This window comes from Tinamus guttatus, unplaced genomic scaffold (genome assembly GCF_059628265.1).
Source record: "Tinamus guttatus ecotype Peru unplaced genomic scaffold, ASM5962826v1 Tinamus_guttatus_pri_ptg000332l, whole genome shotgun sequence".
Taxonomy (NCBI): Eukaryota; Metazoa; Chordata; class Aves; order Tinamiformes; family Tinamidae; genus Tinamus; species Tinamus guttatus.
Window position 1 is genome coordinate 1,929,260 of NW_028288866.1, and position 17,375 is coordinate 1,946,634.

Below are 17,375 nucleotides of genomic sequence, written 5' to 3' on the forward strand. Positions count from 1 at the left end.
AGAGGTTTTGGGGGAGAAAGCCCCCTCAGGTCCCTACAGGTTTCCTAGCTCGGGTCCCGCCGGGGACAGCAGCTGCTCGTCTGCTCCTAGCTACTACGCAGGAGGAAAGTAACAATAACAACAATAATAATAGTAATAATGACAACAATAATTATAGTAATAATAATGATAATATATGGCCTTCTTGCGAGGAGGAGGAGAACGCACGAAGTTCAGTTAAGGGCGAAGCCCTACGAGCATCCACCGAGCGCGGAGCCCCGAGGCAGCTCCCGGAGCCCCCGCAGCCCCCTCTCCTGCCAGCCTCGTCCTCGGGGGCTTCCGCAAACCCCGGGCTCCCCACTTCTCCAGCGGGAGGAAGCCCGGAGCGGAGAGAAAACTTTGCACGGGAGGATCCAACCCACCAGCTCCCCCCGCTCTCAGATCTCAGCGTGTTTGCTCTTGACTTCATCCCCTAAGTCAATAGTTTGGAGATGCCCTCATCCTCAGAGGCCCGAGCCCCCGTGCCCCCTCCCTGTTTCCCCCCGCGGATAATGGCAGCCTTTTGTGGGGTAATCAAGCTCCCGAGGGGCTGGGAGACAGATAGAGATTCTTGGCATTTGTCGGTGAAAATGAAAGCTGGATTAGGCAGAGGCGGCTGCACACTCCATGGTAAAGGACAACAACTATTCCCCCATTCAAAGTCCCATTCTGGTTTGGTTATTTTATCTCTAAAAGTTGTTTGTATTTCTAAAGTGGCTATTGAGGCACGTAGAAAGTGTAGCAAGCTGTAAAGCCTCGCCGCGAGTGAAAGGCGGACAAAAAGAAGAGGAGGTTAAGGGGAGAAAACAGAGGGAGAAAAAAAATACCCTCGTAAAAGGAAGGGGGAGAGAGAGGAGGAGGAGGGAAAAAATAGATCAAATTCGGCCGGGGTAAAGTTTAAAATGGGAGAGAAAAGTCACCAAGTCGCAGAGCAGCGAGAGGAGCGAGAGCCTAAACGGGGGGAGATGGTTCATCTCCGCGTTTTCCCTTGGGAGTGATATTTTGACTATATATATATATATAGTATATGTATATACACATATATAATTTCCCACCCAGAAATCGTTCAGATTTAACCATTTTTGCAGCCCCTCGTTCTTCAGACGCGTCTTAATCTGGGGCTGCCCCGTCCGCTCCCCTTGGCGTGTCCCCCCCGCCCTGCCCGGCTCGTGAGCGGGAGGTAGCAAGAGCGGAGCTGTTTGGTTTGTTTTCTTAAGCAAAACATTTGTTTAAACCCCAAACTTTCCTGCTCCTTTTTTTTTTTTTTCCTGCAGTTTCAGGAATGGAAATTGCCGCTTTCCCGCTGCGAGCACATTCAGCCGCCCACATAAGGGAGAGTTTGTGGTTGGAATGAGATTAAGGAGAAAACTCCGGGATAAAGAGGCAGAGCAACAAGGTACAAACCAAATATTCACATTCTCGGAGAAAAAAAAAAAGCTTCAAATAGCTCAATTTGCTGCTATTTAGCATCAAATATCCTTTTTTTTTTTTTTTTTTTTTTTTTGAGAAGTGGGGAGCGCGCTGGAGAGAATTTAAAAGAATTAACTTGCTGCACAGAAATAATGAAGTCCTCTAGAAAATGCCAGAGTTTCACTAACTGGCTGCATGTTTACGTTTATATATGTATATATAAATATGTGTATATATATATATATATATTCTTCTTTGAAATGAGCAGCAGCTCCCACTCTCTGCTCTCTCTTGGGTAATTTACGCTAGACGAAGGTCGGGTGCTATTAATCCTTTCCTCCCCATTCCCATTCACGTCAGCGCTTCTTTTTCTCCCTGCAGCACCGCGATGTGTTGGAAACCACGGCCCGAATTGAAACGCGAGGCTCCCTGTGTCTCCCGTGACACCAAACGTCCCCTTTTCCGCTTCCCCTTCCAAGATGCTCCTGCATTAAAGCGAGCGCTGCATCCTCGGGGGTAACCGCGGCTTTGGCTGAGCCGGGGCCGCTTCCAACCGAATCTCCCCGCGAAGCGGCGGAACCGCCGCCCCTTTCAGCACCTTCCTTCCCCCTTAGAGGAAAGGTGGAGAGAAAAAAAAAAAAAAAGAAGAAGAAAGAAAAACACGCGAGTATTTTCACTCCGCTCGCAGGGAAGTTGTTCGGAAGCAGCTTCTGCTGGGGAAACCTCGCCAACTTTTCCCCCCTCTCCTTCATTCCCAACAACTGGATGAATCAATCCGTTTCTCCCTCAAAAAACCGGGAGCTGAAGTCGCGGCCGCTGCCCTCTTCCCGAGGCGAAGCAGCTTCCTAACCCCCTCCGCTCCCCTCCCTCTCTCTTCAGGAGAAGCCCCCGGGTCACTTTGATCCGCGGACTCTGAGGGCTCGGCACAAAGGCGGCACTGAGGGCTGAAGGCTGCCGAGCCTCCTCCTCCTCCTCCTCCCCCCGGGCCGCGGCCCCGCAGCGGCCGGCGCAGCCTGCGCGCCCGGGCCCCGCGCGCAGGGTCAGGCCCGGGGCTCCCTTCCAATTTTAGCATCACCAACCCAAAACAGCGGCGAGTGGAACCGGAACGGGGGGAGAGCCCGGGGCGAGGCCGCCTCCGCGCTGCCCCCAAACGGGACCCCCGGGGGGACCCTCTGCGTGGAAAGTGATGGCGGGGGAGGTCAACACGTAGACACCATGAGTGGCCGCGCGGTCCCCGCGTCGCGCGGAGCCCGTGGCCGGGCGCGTCGCGGCGCAGGGGGCAGCGGCCGCGCGCAATTAACAGGCAGCGATTCGTGCGAGCAGCCCGAGCCGCCTGTAATGTGATGAACTTCCTTTGTGCCGGTGTCACCGCGAATGGTTCTGATAAGGAAAAGCAGCCGGGGATCAAAGGCTCTAAGCTGCTCAATTTCCTCAAGCTGCCTCTACTTTTCCTCACCTACTTTTTCTTCTGCCCCCCGCCCCGGTTCGGCCCCTGCACTAAGGTGCGACCCTCTCCGGGCCCCCCATCTGCCCCTAACTTAACAGAGCCGCGAAGCGCCCCTTCCAGCAGCGCCAATTCCGGGCTCCCCCCGCCTTCCCCGCTTCTCCCCAACTCCGGGTGACAAATGTCTCTATAAAGCGGCATTAGCTGCCACCTAATTGCTTTTGTGGCCGGAGCAGGCGAAGCGCAGCGGAGAAGCGGAGCCCCCGAGCCGCTCGGGGGGGTGGGTGATGCCGCGGCACCTGCGACCCCCCTTGCCCTGCCCGGCCTTTTAGGGGCGCGGGGTTCGTTATTAGGTATTATCCCGGGCTGGTGGTGACAGAGGGGACAATAACCCCCGCTTGGGCCCGCTGGTGGCTCCACCTGGCTGCCTTGGCAGCGCCCCGGGAGCGGGGCGGGGAGAAGCGGGATCAGGCGGCGGGGAGCCGCTCGCGAGCGGGCCAGGCTGTTCCCTCATCACCATCCTCATCCCCATCTTCATCCCATCCTCATCTTCGCATCCCCGGCGGCGGCTTCGCGGCCCCGAGAAAACCGAGCCCGAAGCTGCGTAGGGCTGGAAAGGCGCAGGGCGGGGGGCAGCGATACGCGCTTTTTTCGTAGTAGTAGTAAAGAAAAACAGCCTCCCTATAAATATATATCGTCTGCAAGGCTCGGGGCTTTAAAAGGTCCCTTATTTGCTTATTTCTTTTGTAGCAAACGTAATTTTCAGAAAGATCCCCCCCTCCCCGCCTTACCCTAATGCTCGAGTAAGTACCTTACAGCTTTAAGGCTAGTGTTATATGTGCTTTAAAATCCTGCCATGTAAATTCCAGTGAAAAATTTGGAAAGCTTCTTGGGGGGGGGGGGGAGGCTGAAAAGAGGGGGGGGGGAAGAAGGGGGAGGAGGAGAAAGGGGAGGTTAATCCGGGTTTAATGCTATGATGCAGTCACAGGACCAGGGCTAGGCTGATTGTGTTATCTCTCCCCAACATTTGGGTCTCCCATATTTCACCCAGCCAAATAGCTGCGAGAAAAAAGTGCGTATGGAGGCACTCCTGACGCCTCAGGAAAATATGTTATTAATATCTAAATAACTTCCTCTAAATCTCCCCTTCGCCACTCCAGATGATGAATTCGTTTGAAGTGTTCTCCCGTCTCATCTCTTCAGTGTCTCTCCCCCCCCTCCGCCTTTTTTTCCCCTTATAACCAGGCTTATTTCAACCCGGTAAATATCTAATTCCTTTAACCGCGCTGCACACGCGGCTCTCCCCTCTCTTACGCACAATTCCCATTTAGAGAGATCTGTATTGAGAGAAAGAGCAAGCGCTAGAGAATAAAGCCCAACCTTGCCCTAAACTTGTTCAAAACGAGGGTGATGGGGGGGGGTGTTAAGAGCGTTTTTGGGGGGAGATCCCTCGTTTTCGGGACACACCTGCACCCGCCGCCTCCCTCTCGCTCCCCCAGTCCCTCCCGTTCCCCCCTCCCGCTCCATCCCTGGCCGCGTCCGCCTCCCGCACCCAATTACGGGCCCAGACGCCCCCCCGTCTCCTCCCGGCCTCCCCGTCCCCGCGCTCCCGGCGCTCGGCCCTGCCTGTCCCGGCCTTCACGGCAGGAAGAGGCACCTGGGCGAGACACACTGAGATGCTCATGTATTTTTTTTTCCTGTCTGGAATTGGACCTGTCCTTCCCATCCACTTCCAAAAGGAAATAAAAAGAGGGATGAAAAAAAAAAAAAAGAAAGGGAAGCGAACAAACCACAAAGAACTCCCTTACCCCGCGGTGTGGGGCTCTAGCGCGGAACCTCCTTCCCCGCATCCCCAGTTTCGCTCGTTTCTCTTGTTTTTCTCCCCACACGGCGCCTCGTGTTGGGTTGCGCCGTGGCCGTGTCCCCCCCAGCCCTGTCTCGTCCCTGTCACGGGTCCCTCGCCGCGTCCCCCGCGCGCCTCTGTCGCCCCCTCCGCGCTCCTCGTGGTCCCTGTTGGTCCGCGCCGCTTTTCGGGGGGCCGCCGGGCGCCCCCCCCGCCCCGGGAATTGCTTGACACGAGCGCGGCTCCCTCCTGCCCCCCGTTCTCCGCGCTGCTCCGCGCGGAGCGCTCGCAAATCCCGCCTGGGCTCCGTTTGATTAGATTGCCAGCCCCGCGTAATCCCTTCATTTGATGAAGTGTCTCTCCCCCCAGCCCCCCCACGCCTCCCTCCTAAACACACATTGACAGAGAAGGCGCTTGTTGGTTTTAACTCGAGATTGTTTGCTGATAAACCGCCTTGGTACCCCCCTCCCCGCGCCCTGCGCTGTCCCCAGCGATGGGGACACAAGCCCCTTTCCAGGTGTGTGACCACAACCCGGGCCGGGGGGGAGAAAGGGGACGGGAGGTTGTTTTAGTGCCACCCCTCCCCGACGCGGCCCCAATGGCTCCCTATACACCCCCCCTCCGGGAAATAAATAACAACAATAAATACATAAATAGATAGATGCGCGAGTGGCAACCAGCAAATTAAATTGGAAGCGGCGGGATATTCCTCCCCCCACCACCCTTCCCGCTGCTGTTCGCACCTGGGCACCTTTCCCTCTCACCACCCCTAATGGATAATGATGATGATGATGATAATAATAGCTATCCTTTGCCATTCCCACATTTCCCGACCTTGCCACCCCGCGCGATATTCACCCGCGCGGGCGGGTGTTTTTCCGCCGCTTCCTGCGCTCGGCCGGGGAAAACGCGCAGTCCCACGCGTGGGAACCCGCCGGGCTGCGGTTTAAGCTGGACTTAACCCCCCACCCCTCCCCAATTACCCCTTTGGGCACCTTTTTCCCCCAAGCCCCCTCAGATTTGGGAAAGGAAGGGGGGGTCCGAATCCCCCCCCAACGCAATCCACGCGCACCCGGCCCGTTCCGGGGGGAGCGGGGCGGGAGGAGGGAAAAAGGCAGCCTCCCCCCACCCCCCCACGCGTGACCCTCCCTAATAAACCCCAGCAGCCACAACAAATAACAACAACCCCAATAATAACAATAATAATAATAATAACTCGCTCTTAACAAGGATAAGGAGGGGAAAAAAATAAATAAAGTGGAGCCTCATGAATATACGCCCAGGGCGAGCCGGAGTGAAGCCGTTTAAAGATGAAAGTGCAAAGAAATAAAGGCTCAATTTAATCTGCCTTAAAACCCTTCAACTTAACGTTTGTGCTTGGAACTCAGAGAGTGAGTACTGATTGGGGATAAATACATTTCTTAGCATGCCTTGGAGCTATTACACCCTTCTCCAACACAGCTCCCTATTCAAGAGCCACAGTTTTCATTACCAGCTCTAATAAGTCTTAACATTATTAAATGCCAAGCAGACGATAGAAGGAACCAGGCGCGGGGTGGAAGCTTCCTTTGACGCTTAAAAAGAGCGAGCGTTTAGGGCTGGCTTCCCCCGGCTCCCCGCGAGGAGCCCCCGAAACGGAGCCCATTCGGCAGGAAAAAAACACCCCATGTGTCGCCCCCCGCATGTGTCGCCCCCCGCACACCCTTTTCTCCCTTTCTCTCCTCTCCCCCCATCCAAAGAAAAAAAAAATAAATTAAAGGCGGCGCAGTCGGAGGTGGCGCGGGGCTGCCGCGCGGACGGGACAAGTGTGAGCGGCGCTGGGGGGGGGTCATTCCCTCGCGCCCCCCCGCCCCGGCGCTCTGAGCGCTTTACAACTTAACGGAGGTCATTAACTACCTTAATGGGGGCGTTAAAACTTCTGCCGGGGTCAAAATGCCCATCCTTAGGGTGGTTTTCGCTGCCTTTTGAGGGGGAAATGGCACCAGACTGCGGCGAGCGCCCGAACGGCACCAGGACCCGCTTCTCCCCTTGCCGCCCGCTCCCGCTGCTGCTTTTCACCCCCTCCAAAGACTTCGGAGCCTTTTTTCCCCCCACCTCCTTTTTCTTATCCACACGCCGGGACAGAATTTTGGAGAAGAAAAGGAAATAAAAATACCCCCAAAACGGCGATTTCTCGCCCGGGATGGGGGATGGGGAGCGCTCGCTTTAAAGCGGCTTCGGGACGCCCTGGGCACTCGCGTTGCCCGTGGTGTTATCCGGGGTGTCTCCCCGATGGCCCCGCGCTTCTGCGGGTTATTAAGGACCAAAAACCCCGCGACTCCATCCATTTTCGGTTTTTTTGTTTTAAATTTTCTTTTTTTTTTTTTTGGGGGGGGGGGGGGGGACAGCGTAGAAAGGACGCGCAAGGGAGGGGGGCAAAAATAAGAGGAGTCATTTTTACACTTAAAATAATAACATTTTTTTTCTCCGAGCGCCGAACCCTAGATAAAATAAAAGCTGAAAAAAAAATTACAAAATGCCCCCCCACGGGAAAAAAAAACAAAATCCCAACCTGATGCTGGGGGGGGAGAGCGGCTGTTTTGGGGCCACAATGGCCCCGATTTGCAAAGCAGCGCTGCCCGCTCCCGAATCACAAGCACCATTTTGCCACGTCCAACGGCTCTCCTTTTTTCCCAACAGACGGTCCGATAATATTACAAAACTATCTAACAGCAGGGAGTTTTGAATAATTTATCTCCCTTTCTTCCCTTCCTCGGCCCTTTGTGCAAACTTTTTCTCCTCCTCGCCCATTTTTGAATGAGAATAGACAAGCCCTCCCTCCCCCAACCCTTTACTCCATTTTTAAGTCAGCTTTGGGTTCCCCCCCCCTCTTTTTTTTTCTACTTTTTTTTTTCTCTTTTTTTCCCCCCTTCCACTGTTTGCTTTTGTAGGCAGGAATCTTTTTTGCTTATAAAGCTTCAATGGCCTCGAAGGTCTTTGTAGAGTGAAGTTCATCTTCAAGGTTGGAAGGGGGGAAAAAACGGGGAGGGGGAATCGGACCCTTAACCCCCCCCCGTCTTTGTGCACCTTCATCCGCAGTCTCAGGTTTGCGGGGACACCGGACGGCTTCTCGCTGCCCCCTCGCCCGCCCATCCAAAAAACCCTCCCCAAATCACGGCGCTTCCTATCGCGACTCGCTCGCGATGCTCTGGAGCGAGAGAAGCTTTGCGGGCGCGGCGGGGGGCGAAAATTGGGTCCGGATCTGGCCCTGCTCCGGACACGGCCCTTGCGCCTCTCTCTCTCTCTCTCCATATATAAATACATATACATATATACTCCTCTCCAATTCCTCGGCTCGACACCGACATCGGCGCAAATATCCGAAAATCCACCCCCGAAATAATATTTTTTAATCAAAGCACAAAAAAGGACAATCCTGAACAATCGCCATTTTGCCTTTTTTTTTTTCCATCCAGGGAAAGCCTGGTCCTTCCCCAGCACTTCTAAATTCGCCCATTCGCCCTGTCCCCTCAGAAAAGCAGCGCCCGGTCCATCAGCGCGGGGCGGTAATGACCGTTCTCCACCCGACCCGCGGCAGCGGCTCCCCCGTCCCTTCCTTGCGCCCCCCGCGCGCGCAGACGCCTCCATCACCAAACCTTAAATTGTCCCTTACATAAAACACTCCATTCCTTCCCCTTATTTTTTTTTAAGGAGAGGGAAAGAGGAGGGACAACTTGCAAGAACTCAATTTCACCGGGAAAGAAACGCCAAACTTCAAGAGCGCAGGCGGCTCTTCCCTCCCAAACTTCCCACTTCGCTCCCCTTTCCCCCCACTTGATTTTCCAGCCCCCTCCCGTTTGAAGTGTTGCCCTCCCGCAAAACGGCAGCCACGAGCGCTGCCTCTCGCGCCGAATTCCCCCCGTTTTCCCGCAAAACGCGGGCGAAACCAGCACCCCCCCCCCCCGCAGCCCCTTAATGATCTTTCTGTAAGGGGGAGGGATGGGGGGGGGCTCTCTTGATGCTGGGATGCGAGGACCCCCCCTCCCCTCCCCCGAGCCGCTCCGCGCCGCAGATCCCGGCCCCGCTAATTGATATTGATTGGCCAGATCGGTCACCTGTCAGCGCAGTTTCAGGGGACCACTTAGAGAGCGGCCGGGAAATCTGGTTAACAAATTCATTTAGGAACCCGAGATGCCCCCCCGGGCCCCCCCGCTTCCCTCCCTCCGCGTTAAAGCGACGGATCCGCCGCGCAGCCCGCGCCGCCCTCGCGCCTCGCCCCGCGCCCCGGCCCGTTACCTTTGTCGCCCAGGATGCCGTCGATGCTGTGCTTGGCCTTCTTCTCGCCGTCCTCCTCCTTCTTGTCGCAATCCTCCTCTTCCTCTTTCTTCCCGAATTTGATGCGTAGCACACGGCTAATCGAACTCACTAAACCTCAGACAGTCAAAGGCAGGAAGGCGGGTATAAGCTGCCTGCACAGCGGCGGGGGCGCCTCGCGGGACCCCCCCAGGCTGGGACACCCCAAAGCGGGACCCTCCGTGGCCCCGAGCTGCTCCCGCTCCCCCACGGGCCATGTGCGCAGTCCTTGGGACCCCCCCACCACCCCCAAAACAGCCTCTGCCATGCCACCCTACATGCCCATTCTGGGGGTGCGAAGCCGCTTTCCCTATGCCGGGGCGGGGGGTCCCCTCTGTGCATCCTCCTATGCACGAAACGTCCCTGGGGGAGCACTGAGCATCCCAGGACATCCCTCCTCTTGTGATAGATTGGGAAAACCGCGTTTGCCAGCGGGGAAAACTCTCCAGCTGCTGGGGGTAACTTGCTGTTGCAGGATCGCTCTGGCTGCTATAGGTATATATATGCAATACATATAGAGAGATTTGCTCTCTCTCTCTCTCTCTTTTTTTTTCTTTTTGCATTTTCCGCCTTCCCTGCGGCCAAGCAGCCTTCTCACCTGAGGGCACCGTGCTGCGGTCGCAGTGCCCGTCCTTTAGCAGCCGGTCGCGGATCTCCCAGCTGAACATCCCGGGGTTCTCCCGTTTATATTCCTCGATTTTCTTCTCCACGTCGGGAGTGGCGACCTGCTTTTGGGATCAAGGTTGGGTGCGGGGAGAGGGGACAGAGAGAGGGAAAAAATAACACTTTTAATTTACAAGCCGACACCTCGTTCACTTTAGAACTAGTTTAGTTCTCGCTGCCCAATTCTTAGTTTGGAGTCTGAAGAAAAAGGCATTTGCAAGGAGTAGGAAACCAAAAGCACTCCCGTTTCCCCCAGTCCCACGCGAAGAGGAGGGAAGGGGGGAAAGCAGCTGACTTGGGTTCATCCCCATCCCTAGGGAGACGGAGGGGACAAGGGATGCCTTGTGGGGGGCTATAATAAATGGGGGACATTATCCCCCTATTTATTGCTCTCTGAGGCTGCCACATCCCCGGAGCCGCAGCAGGGGCCACTTGTTGCAGAGGAGAGGAAAAAAAAAACACCGATTTATTCGCAACCTGCAACTCGCCGCCCGCAACTCGCAGCTGCACCCCCGACCCGCCAAGAAAAAAAAAATAATAAAGGAAAATGTGATATCTCGTTGGGAGAGGGGAGGGATGCGGGCGCGGGACTCACCCTGGGCTTGGAGCCGCCGATGGCGCCGGGCCGGATGGAGCCCGTCTCCTGGTAGCGGCAGAGGATCTTGGACACGCAGCCGTGGGAGACGCGCAGCTGGCGGGAGATCACGCAGGGCCGGATGCCGTGATGCGCCATCTCCACGATCTTGTGGCGGATGTGGTTGGGCAGCGGGCGCCCGTTGATGAACACGCCGCCCAGCTGGTTCACGCGGCCCTGGCCCAGCGGCGTGGACACTGCGGGCCGGCCACGAATGCCGAGAATAATAATAATAATAATGATAATCATAAGGTGGGGGCTCGTTTCTCCCCGCGCATCGCACCTGGACAGACTCATCCCCATCCCGTAACATCAATCCAGCGCCCCAGACCGCGGCCCGCGTTAGAAGGAAACTTATTTTCGGTGGACACTAAAAATCCCCATCGCCCAAGACCCCGCTGTGTTTACTCCATCTTTCCTCCCTCCTGCCCTCCGCGTCCTGCTTTCTCCTTTTTTATTATTATTATTTTTTTTCCACCCGCCGTTTTCAATCCCAGCCGCCCTGTGCAGCCCCAAAAAACCCCGCAAGAGTCAAGGCGAAAATGAAAAGTTTCCCAGCTCGCTGCAGCGCAAGCTCCAGGTTCCGGGCACAGCTGGGCGAAGTGGCCGGGGGGACGGCAATTATTTTCAAACAAACTTTTGGCAATAGCATCTCTAAATACCCTTGAGGGTTTCTCCCCCACACATTTTCCCCCTTTTCCCCCATTTTTTTTCTTTTTTTCTTTTTTTCCCGGGCTCAGAGGGGAGCGCGATGCGCGCGGCCCGTCCGGGTCCCCGCCGGCTCCCTAATGCCCCGCTCGCATCGCCCAATTTGTTTAATATCTCGCCACGTAGATCCTGCAGATTAATTCGATTTCACAGACCCCAAATTAAAAAAAAAAAGGGAAAAAAAAAGAAAAAAGAGAGAGAAAAAAAAGACGGCAAGAAGCGGGGGAAGATCAGCTGCATAATTTGCAGAAGGGCTGGAGGGGGCGAGGGATGGCTGAGACGAGGGGCTACTTTTCTCTATACAAAGACAAGTCGTTTGCAGAAATCGCCTGGCGATTTAATCAGAATCACGCAGCACTAATTGCCAGTGGCTCGGCCGCCGCTCCGCGGGGCTGTCATCGCGCCGCAGAGCCCTCGAGTGGCCCATTTCACATTCAAGAGGTGCTAAAATCGGCGGCCGCTCCCCCGCTTCATTATTCGCAGGCATGTTGTGCAAATATTGTTGTAATCCTTTGATCCTTTCCCTTGCCGCCTGTTTTACTTCATTTGCTACAGAAAAGCACTTGAGCAAATCCCTGCGGCTTGTGTGTTTTGCAGCCGCCGTGGCTGGCCGCGGGTTTGAGTTTAGCCACTTGAGCACGGCCCGTATGAATCCCGCGTGTTTAATACATGCGGAGAGCAGGGTCTTACTCTAATTTTGCTTTTTTAAAAAAAAATAGAAATCTTTTTCATTTTTTCCCACTCCGCAGAGATGCTGCGAGCGGCAGCGCCGGGCGCGCACAAAGGGCCAAACAGCCGGCTCGGGACGTTGGTGCCGAGCTGGGGTGACACTCAGCGCCGGGACAGCCACGCGGGCAGCTCTCCGCAGCCCCGAGTGCCCCCGTGTCCCCGCTTCGCTGCCCCGCGTGTCCCCGAGAGAGGCCACCCCGGGCGGGCGCCGCGCAGCTGCCCGCGCCGCCAGCAGCTGCGGCCGCTTCTCGCCGGGGAAAGTTGGAAACAATAAAGTTTGCTGGGTTATTCCCCCCCTTCCCTCTCTCCTTTCGTCTTCGGAGGGGAGAAATTCGGACGTTTGCCGGGGAGGGGGAAAAAATAAACATGAGAACCTGCTAAAAAATGTCAGCGGCTGCGGAGAACTAATTAAAAAGGGGGGAAAAATAAAGGAAAGCGGAGGCGGCGCGGACGGGGAGCAGCGGCAGCTGCCGCGGGAAGGGAGCGAAAACCCGGCGCGAAGTTGAGCGCCCGAGCGCGGAGCCGCGCGGACTTCGCGTTGCGCTCGCCCCCCTCCAAGCCGCCTCGTTTTAATGATTTCCTTAATGAAGAGGCGCTTAATGAGCGCGCCGCCCGCACGTACCTTCCAGGGGGAAGCCGGTGCGCGGGTAGTTCTGCCCCGGCGCCGGGCGCATCATGCGCGGCACCGTGCCGGGCAGCGCGGCCATGGCGCGGAGCGCCCCTCGCCCAGCTCCGCCAAGAAGCGCCCTCCTCTTCCTCTCTCTTCCTCTCTCTTCCAGCCCCCCGGCTGCAAAACAAGGGGAGAAATCTTTGCTAAAAAAAAAAAAAGGGGGGGGTGGGGGGGAGGTGGGGTTTTGGGGTGGGGGAGGGAAAGGGAATTTTAAAAAGGGGGGGGGGGGGGGGGAGAAGGAGGCACCCACCCCAAGCGCTCCGGGAAGTTTCGGGGCTCGGGCGCTCCGCAGGAATGTAGCGAGGAGCGGCGGAGCGAGGCGAAGGTGCCTCGCGCTGGGCTGGGCTTAGGGACACGGGGGGAAGGAGGGAGGGGGTGCTCCCCCTTGCTTTATTTTGTTATTGCTTTTTTTTTTTTCCTTTTTTTTTTTTTTTTTCCTTTGCCTCCTTCCCTCGCTGGTTGGTGCCTCTCGGAGGATGCGCTGGGGAAGTTGTCGGAGCGCCCAACTTGCGCGCCCGCGGGGGGGGGGGGGGGGGGACCCGGGCGGGGGGGCCTAGCGGGCTCCGGCTGCCGCTTTTATCCGAGCCCGGGGACGGGGGCACCGCGGAGGCGACCAATGAGCGACGGCAGCTTCCCCGCCGCCCAGGCCAGTCCCTAGCGTCGCCTTATATATATATAAATATATATATATATATACACACACATATAAATATATATAGTATTATTCGTTGCTAGGCTTGGCTTCGTTTTGATGGAAAGCTGGGAAAGTTTTGGATGGAAGCTGCTTTTTTTTTGGACGCCGCTGCTTTTTTTTTTTTTTTTTTTTTCCAATATATTGCGGGGGGTGGCAGGAGAGGGGAGAAACTTTAGAGAAGCGGTTTATTCGCCCGGAAAAAAAAAAATACGGAGCGCGCCCGGCCCGCGGCATTCGGCGCAATAAAATGAATAAATATAAAAAATAACTAAAAATCAGCTCTCCCTCCCTGGCCGCCTGTCTCTGCTTTGCAGCCTCTTGTCCCCGGGGAGGTTTTTTCCCGGGGGGAGGGCAGGGGGGGCGGGTTTCCAGCTCCGCCGAGGGCTGCGGCGGCCCCGGGAGCCCCCCCGAGCGCCGCCGCCCCCCGGGCCGCTCCGCTGCCCCGAGCGGGAGCGCGGCCGGAATCCCCGCGCAGCGGGACGTGACGCCAGGGCCCGCGGGCCCTTTTGTTCGCAGCTGTAAAAGGAGGGGTTTTTTTCCTCCCAAACCGCTGGAAACTTCGACTCTTTCTCCTTTCCTTCCCTCACCCTCTCCCGAGGGAAAAAGCACGGGGAAAAGGAGGAAAAGGGCTTTTTTTTCCCCCTCAAGCCCCGTTCCAAAATTCACCTTCTCTGAAAGCAAACGCTGCCCGAGAGACCCCCTAACACAGAGAATCCGCACCCCCTTGAAGGCTCGACCGCATCTTCATCGCTGCCTCCTCTTCCTCCCGCCCCAGCCCCGGCCGCGCTGCTCGGAGCGTGCCCGGCACGTTTGGTGTCCCTCTCCCCTAATAATAATAATAATAATAATAATAATAATAATAATAATAATAATAATACAAGGAAGGGACGAAAAAAAATCGACGCCGACAAATTCTTCCCGAGGTGTCAAATTGCCCCCGCACGCTCCTAATCCCGGTAGCGCAGAGATTTTTCTTTTTTTTTCCCTTGGGTTGGGGGGACTGCGGCAAACGAAAATAAAGAGGAGCCTCCCCCCTGCCAAGCTCCTCCAAGCGCCAAATCCCGAAGTTTTAGGCGGAAAAAAATCACGGGCGGCGGGGAAGAAATGGGGCCGAGCGGGGCCACCCTGAGACCCTCATTAGCCGCATTCCTCCAGCGCCGCAGTAATTTAATTACCCGCCTTTCACCGGGCTAAAATAGGGAAAGAAAAAAAAATGAATAAAGTTTAAAAATTCCCCCTTTGGGGAATTTTCCCTTTGGGGAATTCTCCCCCGGAGCGCGGATAACGGCGCGGGAGCCCGCGGAGCCTCCGCGTTTCGGCCGCTGCCGCGTGGGGAGCAGGCGGCTCTCGCTGCCGCTGCACGGCGATTTCCCCCAAATTTTCCCAAATCTTAAGGAAGATGCGAGGAGGGGAGCGGCGGGAAGCGGCGCTTTCCCACGCGGCTCCGCAGGCTGCGGGAGCTACCTGCGCGCCCGGGCGGGGATCTCCCTTTTCAATCAGTTTTATTAATTTTATTTATTTTTAACCTCTCCGATCCATTAGCCACAAAAGAGAGACCCTTCTCCTCTCTCCTGGGAGCAGCGAGCAATAGATTAAAAAAGGGGAGAAAAAAAAAAAAAAAAAAAAACACCAAGCATCAATCAGCCAAGAAATAACCGCTTAAAGGAGCCGGGCAGAATTTCCCGCTTTCCCCCCTTTTTTTCCGCCGCCCATCTCCATGGTTTCCTAAGGTATGTTTCGCCTTGATAAACGCTGGAGATCTCCAGTCCCCTTTGGGGAGAAATTCCTTGGAATCAGCCCCGCCGGACAAGCCGCGAGCGGGAGGGGATCGGGCCCCGCGGCCGCACGGGGCGAACGCGCCGCTGAGGAGGGGACAAAAAAAAAGGAGCAAAAAAGAGATTTTTTATTAATTCTCCGCTTCGGAAAGGAGCTCGCAGGTTAGCTCAGCCTGGCCGCAAAATCACCGAGGCATCAGCGCGGTGCCAAAGGCAAAGAAACCCAAGCCCGGCGCTTCCCAGCGCGCATCGCACGCCTGGATTCTTAATTATGAATCTCCTTAAGAGAAAGTCGGGCTTTTTTTTTTTTTTTTTTTTTAGCGGGCGTGCGATTCAATTTCTGGAGTAATGCAGCTCTAGAAGCACAGGATCGAGAGAGCTTCTCCTCAGCAGCTGAATCCCACGCCTCTCCCATCTCTTTAACTAGCGAAACCTCGAGAATTTGATCACCATTTTTTCTTTTTCCACCCCAGAAGTATGATACAGGAAAAAAAAAAAGACGCCTGGGGATGAATTATTTAATGAAAAGTTGCTACCTTCTGCAATTACAAGAAGATTACTAATGTGGGAAGGTTTTCCATTTGAGATCCCGGAGTAATAAGCATTATTTTTTTAAGCGATTATCCAATAAATCTCTCTTTAAAGGGTGATAAATCCACCTTGAAAACCGAGGATTGAAAAAAAAATATTTCTGTGGGACTTCCGCATTTTTTTTTAATTGGGGGGAGGGCGGTGAAGAAAAAAATGGAGAAAGAGAGAGTAACACATTGAGCCCAAAGTGTTTGTTTTCTGAGCAAATCCAGGAAGGGGAGAGGGGTGTCTGCGGCCGGGCTCCAGCGGGCGGGCTCAGCCAGGCTGCTTATGGAGAAACGGGTTTCCGAGCTGGAAAAAACCACCAGAGCCTCTTGGGCAGCTCCTTGCCATGTCCAGAGAGGCAGAGTTAAGATAGGCAGATGCTTCACGCAATTAAAATTGCTCGCTGGCAAAGCGGCCAAGGGGAGAGGAGGTGGCTGCAGGGCGGGTGTTTGGTGCCTGATCCAGCTCTCTCTGGGGCTCCTCGTGGCTTCCCTGACCTCCTTGGGAAGGAGCTCCCGAGGTGTCCCAGAAGGCAGCCGCACCTCCCAGCTCCAGGAGAGCCTCAGGTGTCCCCGTGGTCCCAGGTTGCTCCCTGGGCACAGCAGCGGCTCTCCAGGAGGCCTCATCCCCAAGGAGAACGCGGATTTCACCCCGGCCGGGTGGGGAGGAGGCGGCGAGGCCGGGGCAGGGGCCGCAGGCCCTGCTGCCCTCTCCCCTCCTTGCTCACACGGAGGGCGCGATCCCGGCCCCGTGGCACGGGGAAACACGGCTGGAAGCGCTCCCAGGCACGCAGGGCATGGAGCTCCCCAAAGTTGGAAGGGGGAAAGGAGCGTTTCCCTGCCCAGACTATTTCTAAGGGAACTTGCACACGTTGCGTGTGGACGCGGAGCGCTCCTGCAGCAACACCAGGGTCCGGAGCGGGCAGCCCCTCCAGCCTCCCAGGGCCTTTCCCAAGGGAGAGCAAGGCGCAAACCCAAGGATCAGGGATTCGGGGTTCCACCCCCTCGGCTCCCCGGCGCTCCGCGCCTCTGCCTCTCCGCTGGGCCAGGCTTAATTTGCCCAGAGTGCGGCATTAAGAGGATGTAAGCTGGGCCCTTGCACAATTACCTTATCGAAGCATGACATCTATGGAATGAGCAGAGTATTTTCATTAAAACAAATCAAAATAACAAGGCTGGCAATGGCCTTGTTCACTCTTTGAACCTGTAAGTGGCTTTAGAGATATCCAAGGGCCCCGCACCAACTCCGCTGCCACCGCTTGGCCCCCGCTTAGTTTTCTTCCTAAAGCAGATTAGCTGCTCCTTGCTAAAAGGCTCAGCTCCACTTTTGTCAGGGTGCACAGACTAATTGGGTTTCCCCTGCGGACAGCGGGATTCCTGCGCTCGCGCCCGCGGCCCCCGCAGCCCCCGGGGCGGGCACAGCAGCTCCCTCGCTCCCAAACACGTTAAAACAGAGCCTGGCCGTGTCGAAAGCGGGGCCGGGATGCAAGGGCTGCCCCTGGACGGGGCAAACAAGACGTTTTTCTAACCAAAGACGTGCCCTAAATAAGTCAAGATGCTTCTGCCCCAGGGATAGGACCCATCCGGGGCTTTCTAGGGAAAAAAAAAAGAGGGATCAATCCCACGCAGAGGCGGCCGGAGCAGCGCACGGGCTCGGCCCTTTCCGAAGCGCAGGGGCCCCGACGGAGCCGAGCGGCCTATTTGTCTGGGTGAATTAAGAGCACAATCCCTTCTCCCCAGAGGGAGCAGCCAGCTCCTATTTATACATTTAGTCTTACAGGTGTAAAATGGGCTCCCTTTATGCTTATATTATATATATATATATATATATATATATATTTTCCCCCATTTGAATTTCAAGGCTTTATTTCCTCCTTTGG

At 55.8% G+C, this 17,375-nt stretch overlaps 1 protein-coding gene across 5 annotated transcripts in view; it reads right to left on the minus strand.

Annotated features, from left to right (window-relative positions):
- PAX7 (paired box 7) overlaps positions 1–12,603 on the minus strand; it is an 80,518-nt gene extending 67,915 nt beyond the window's left edge. For 2 of the 5 annotated variants that reach the window (XM_088529609.1, XM_088529606.1), the window contains exons 1-4: positions 12,404–12,603; positions 10,306–10,541; positions 9,646–9,775; positions 8,991–9,119 (exon numbers count right to left, since the gene is read on the minus strand). In XM_088529609.1, coding sequence (XP_088385735.1) covers positions 8,991–9,119; positions 9,646–9,775; positions 10,306–10,541; positions 12,404–12,488 — 580 coding nt within the window. In that variant the 5' untranslated portion in view covers positions 12,489–12,603. Of the gene's footprint in view, positions 1–8,990; positions 9,126–9,645; positions 9,776–10,305; positions 10,542–12,403 lie in introns of all 5 variants that reach the window. The other 3 variants (XM_088529610.1, XM_088529608.1, XM_088529611.1) reach the window with 2 other exon arrangements.
- Between the last annotated feature and the right edge of the window lie 4,772 nt (positions 12,604–17,375).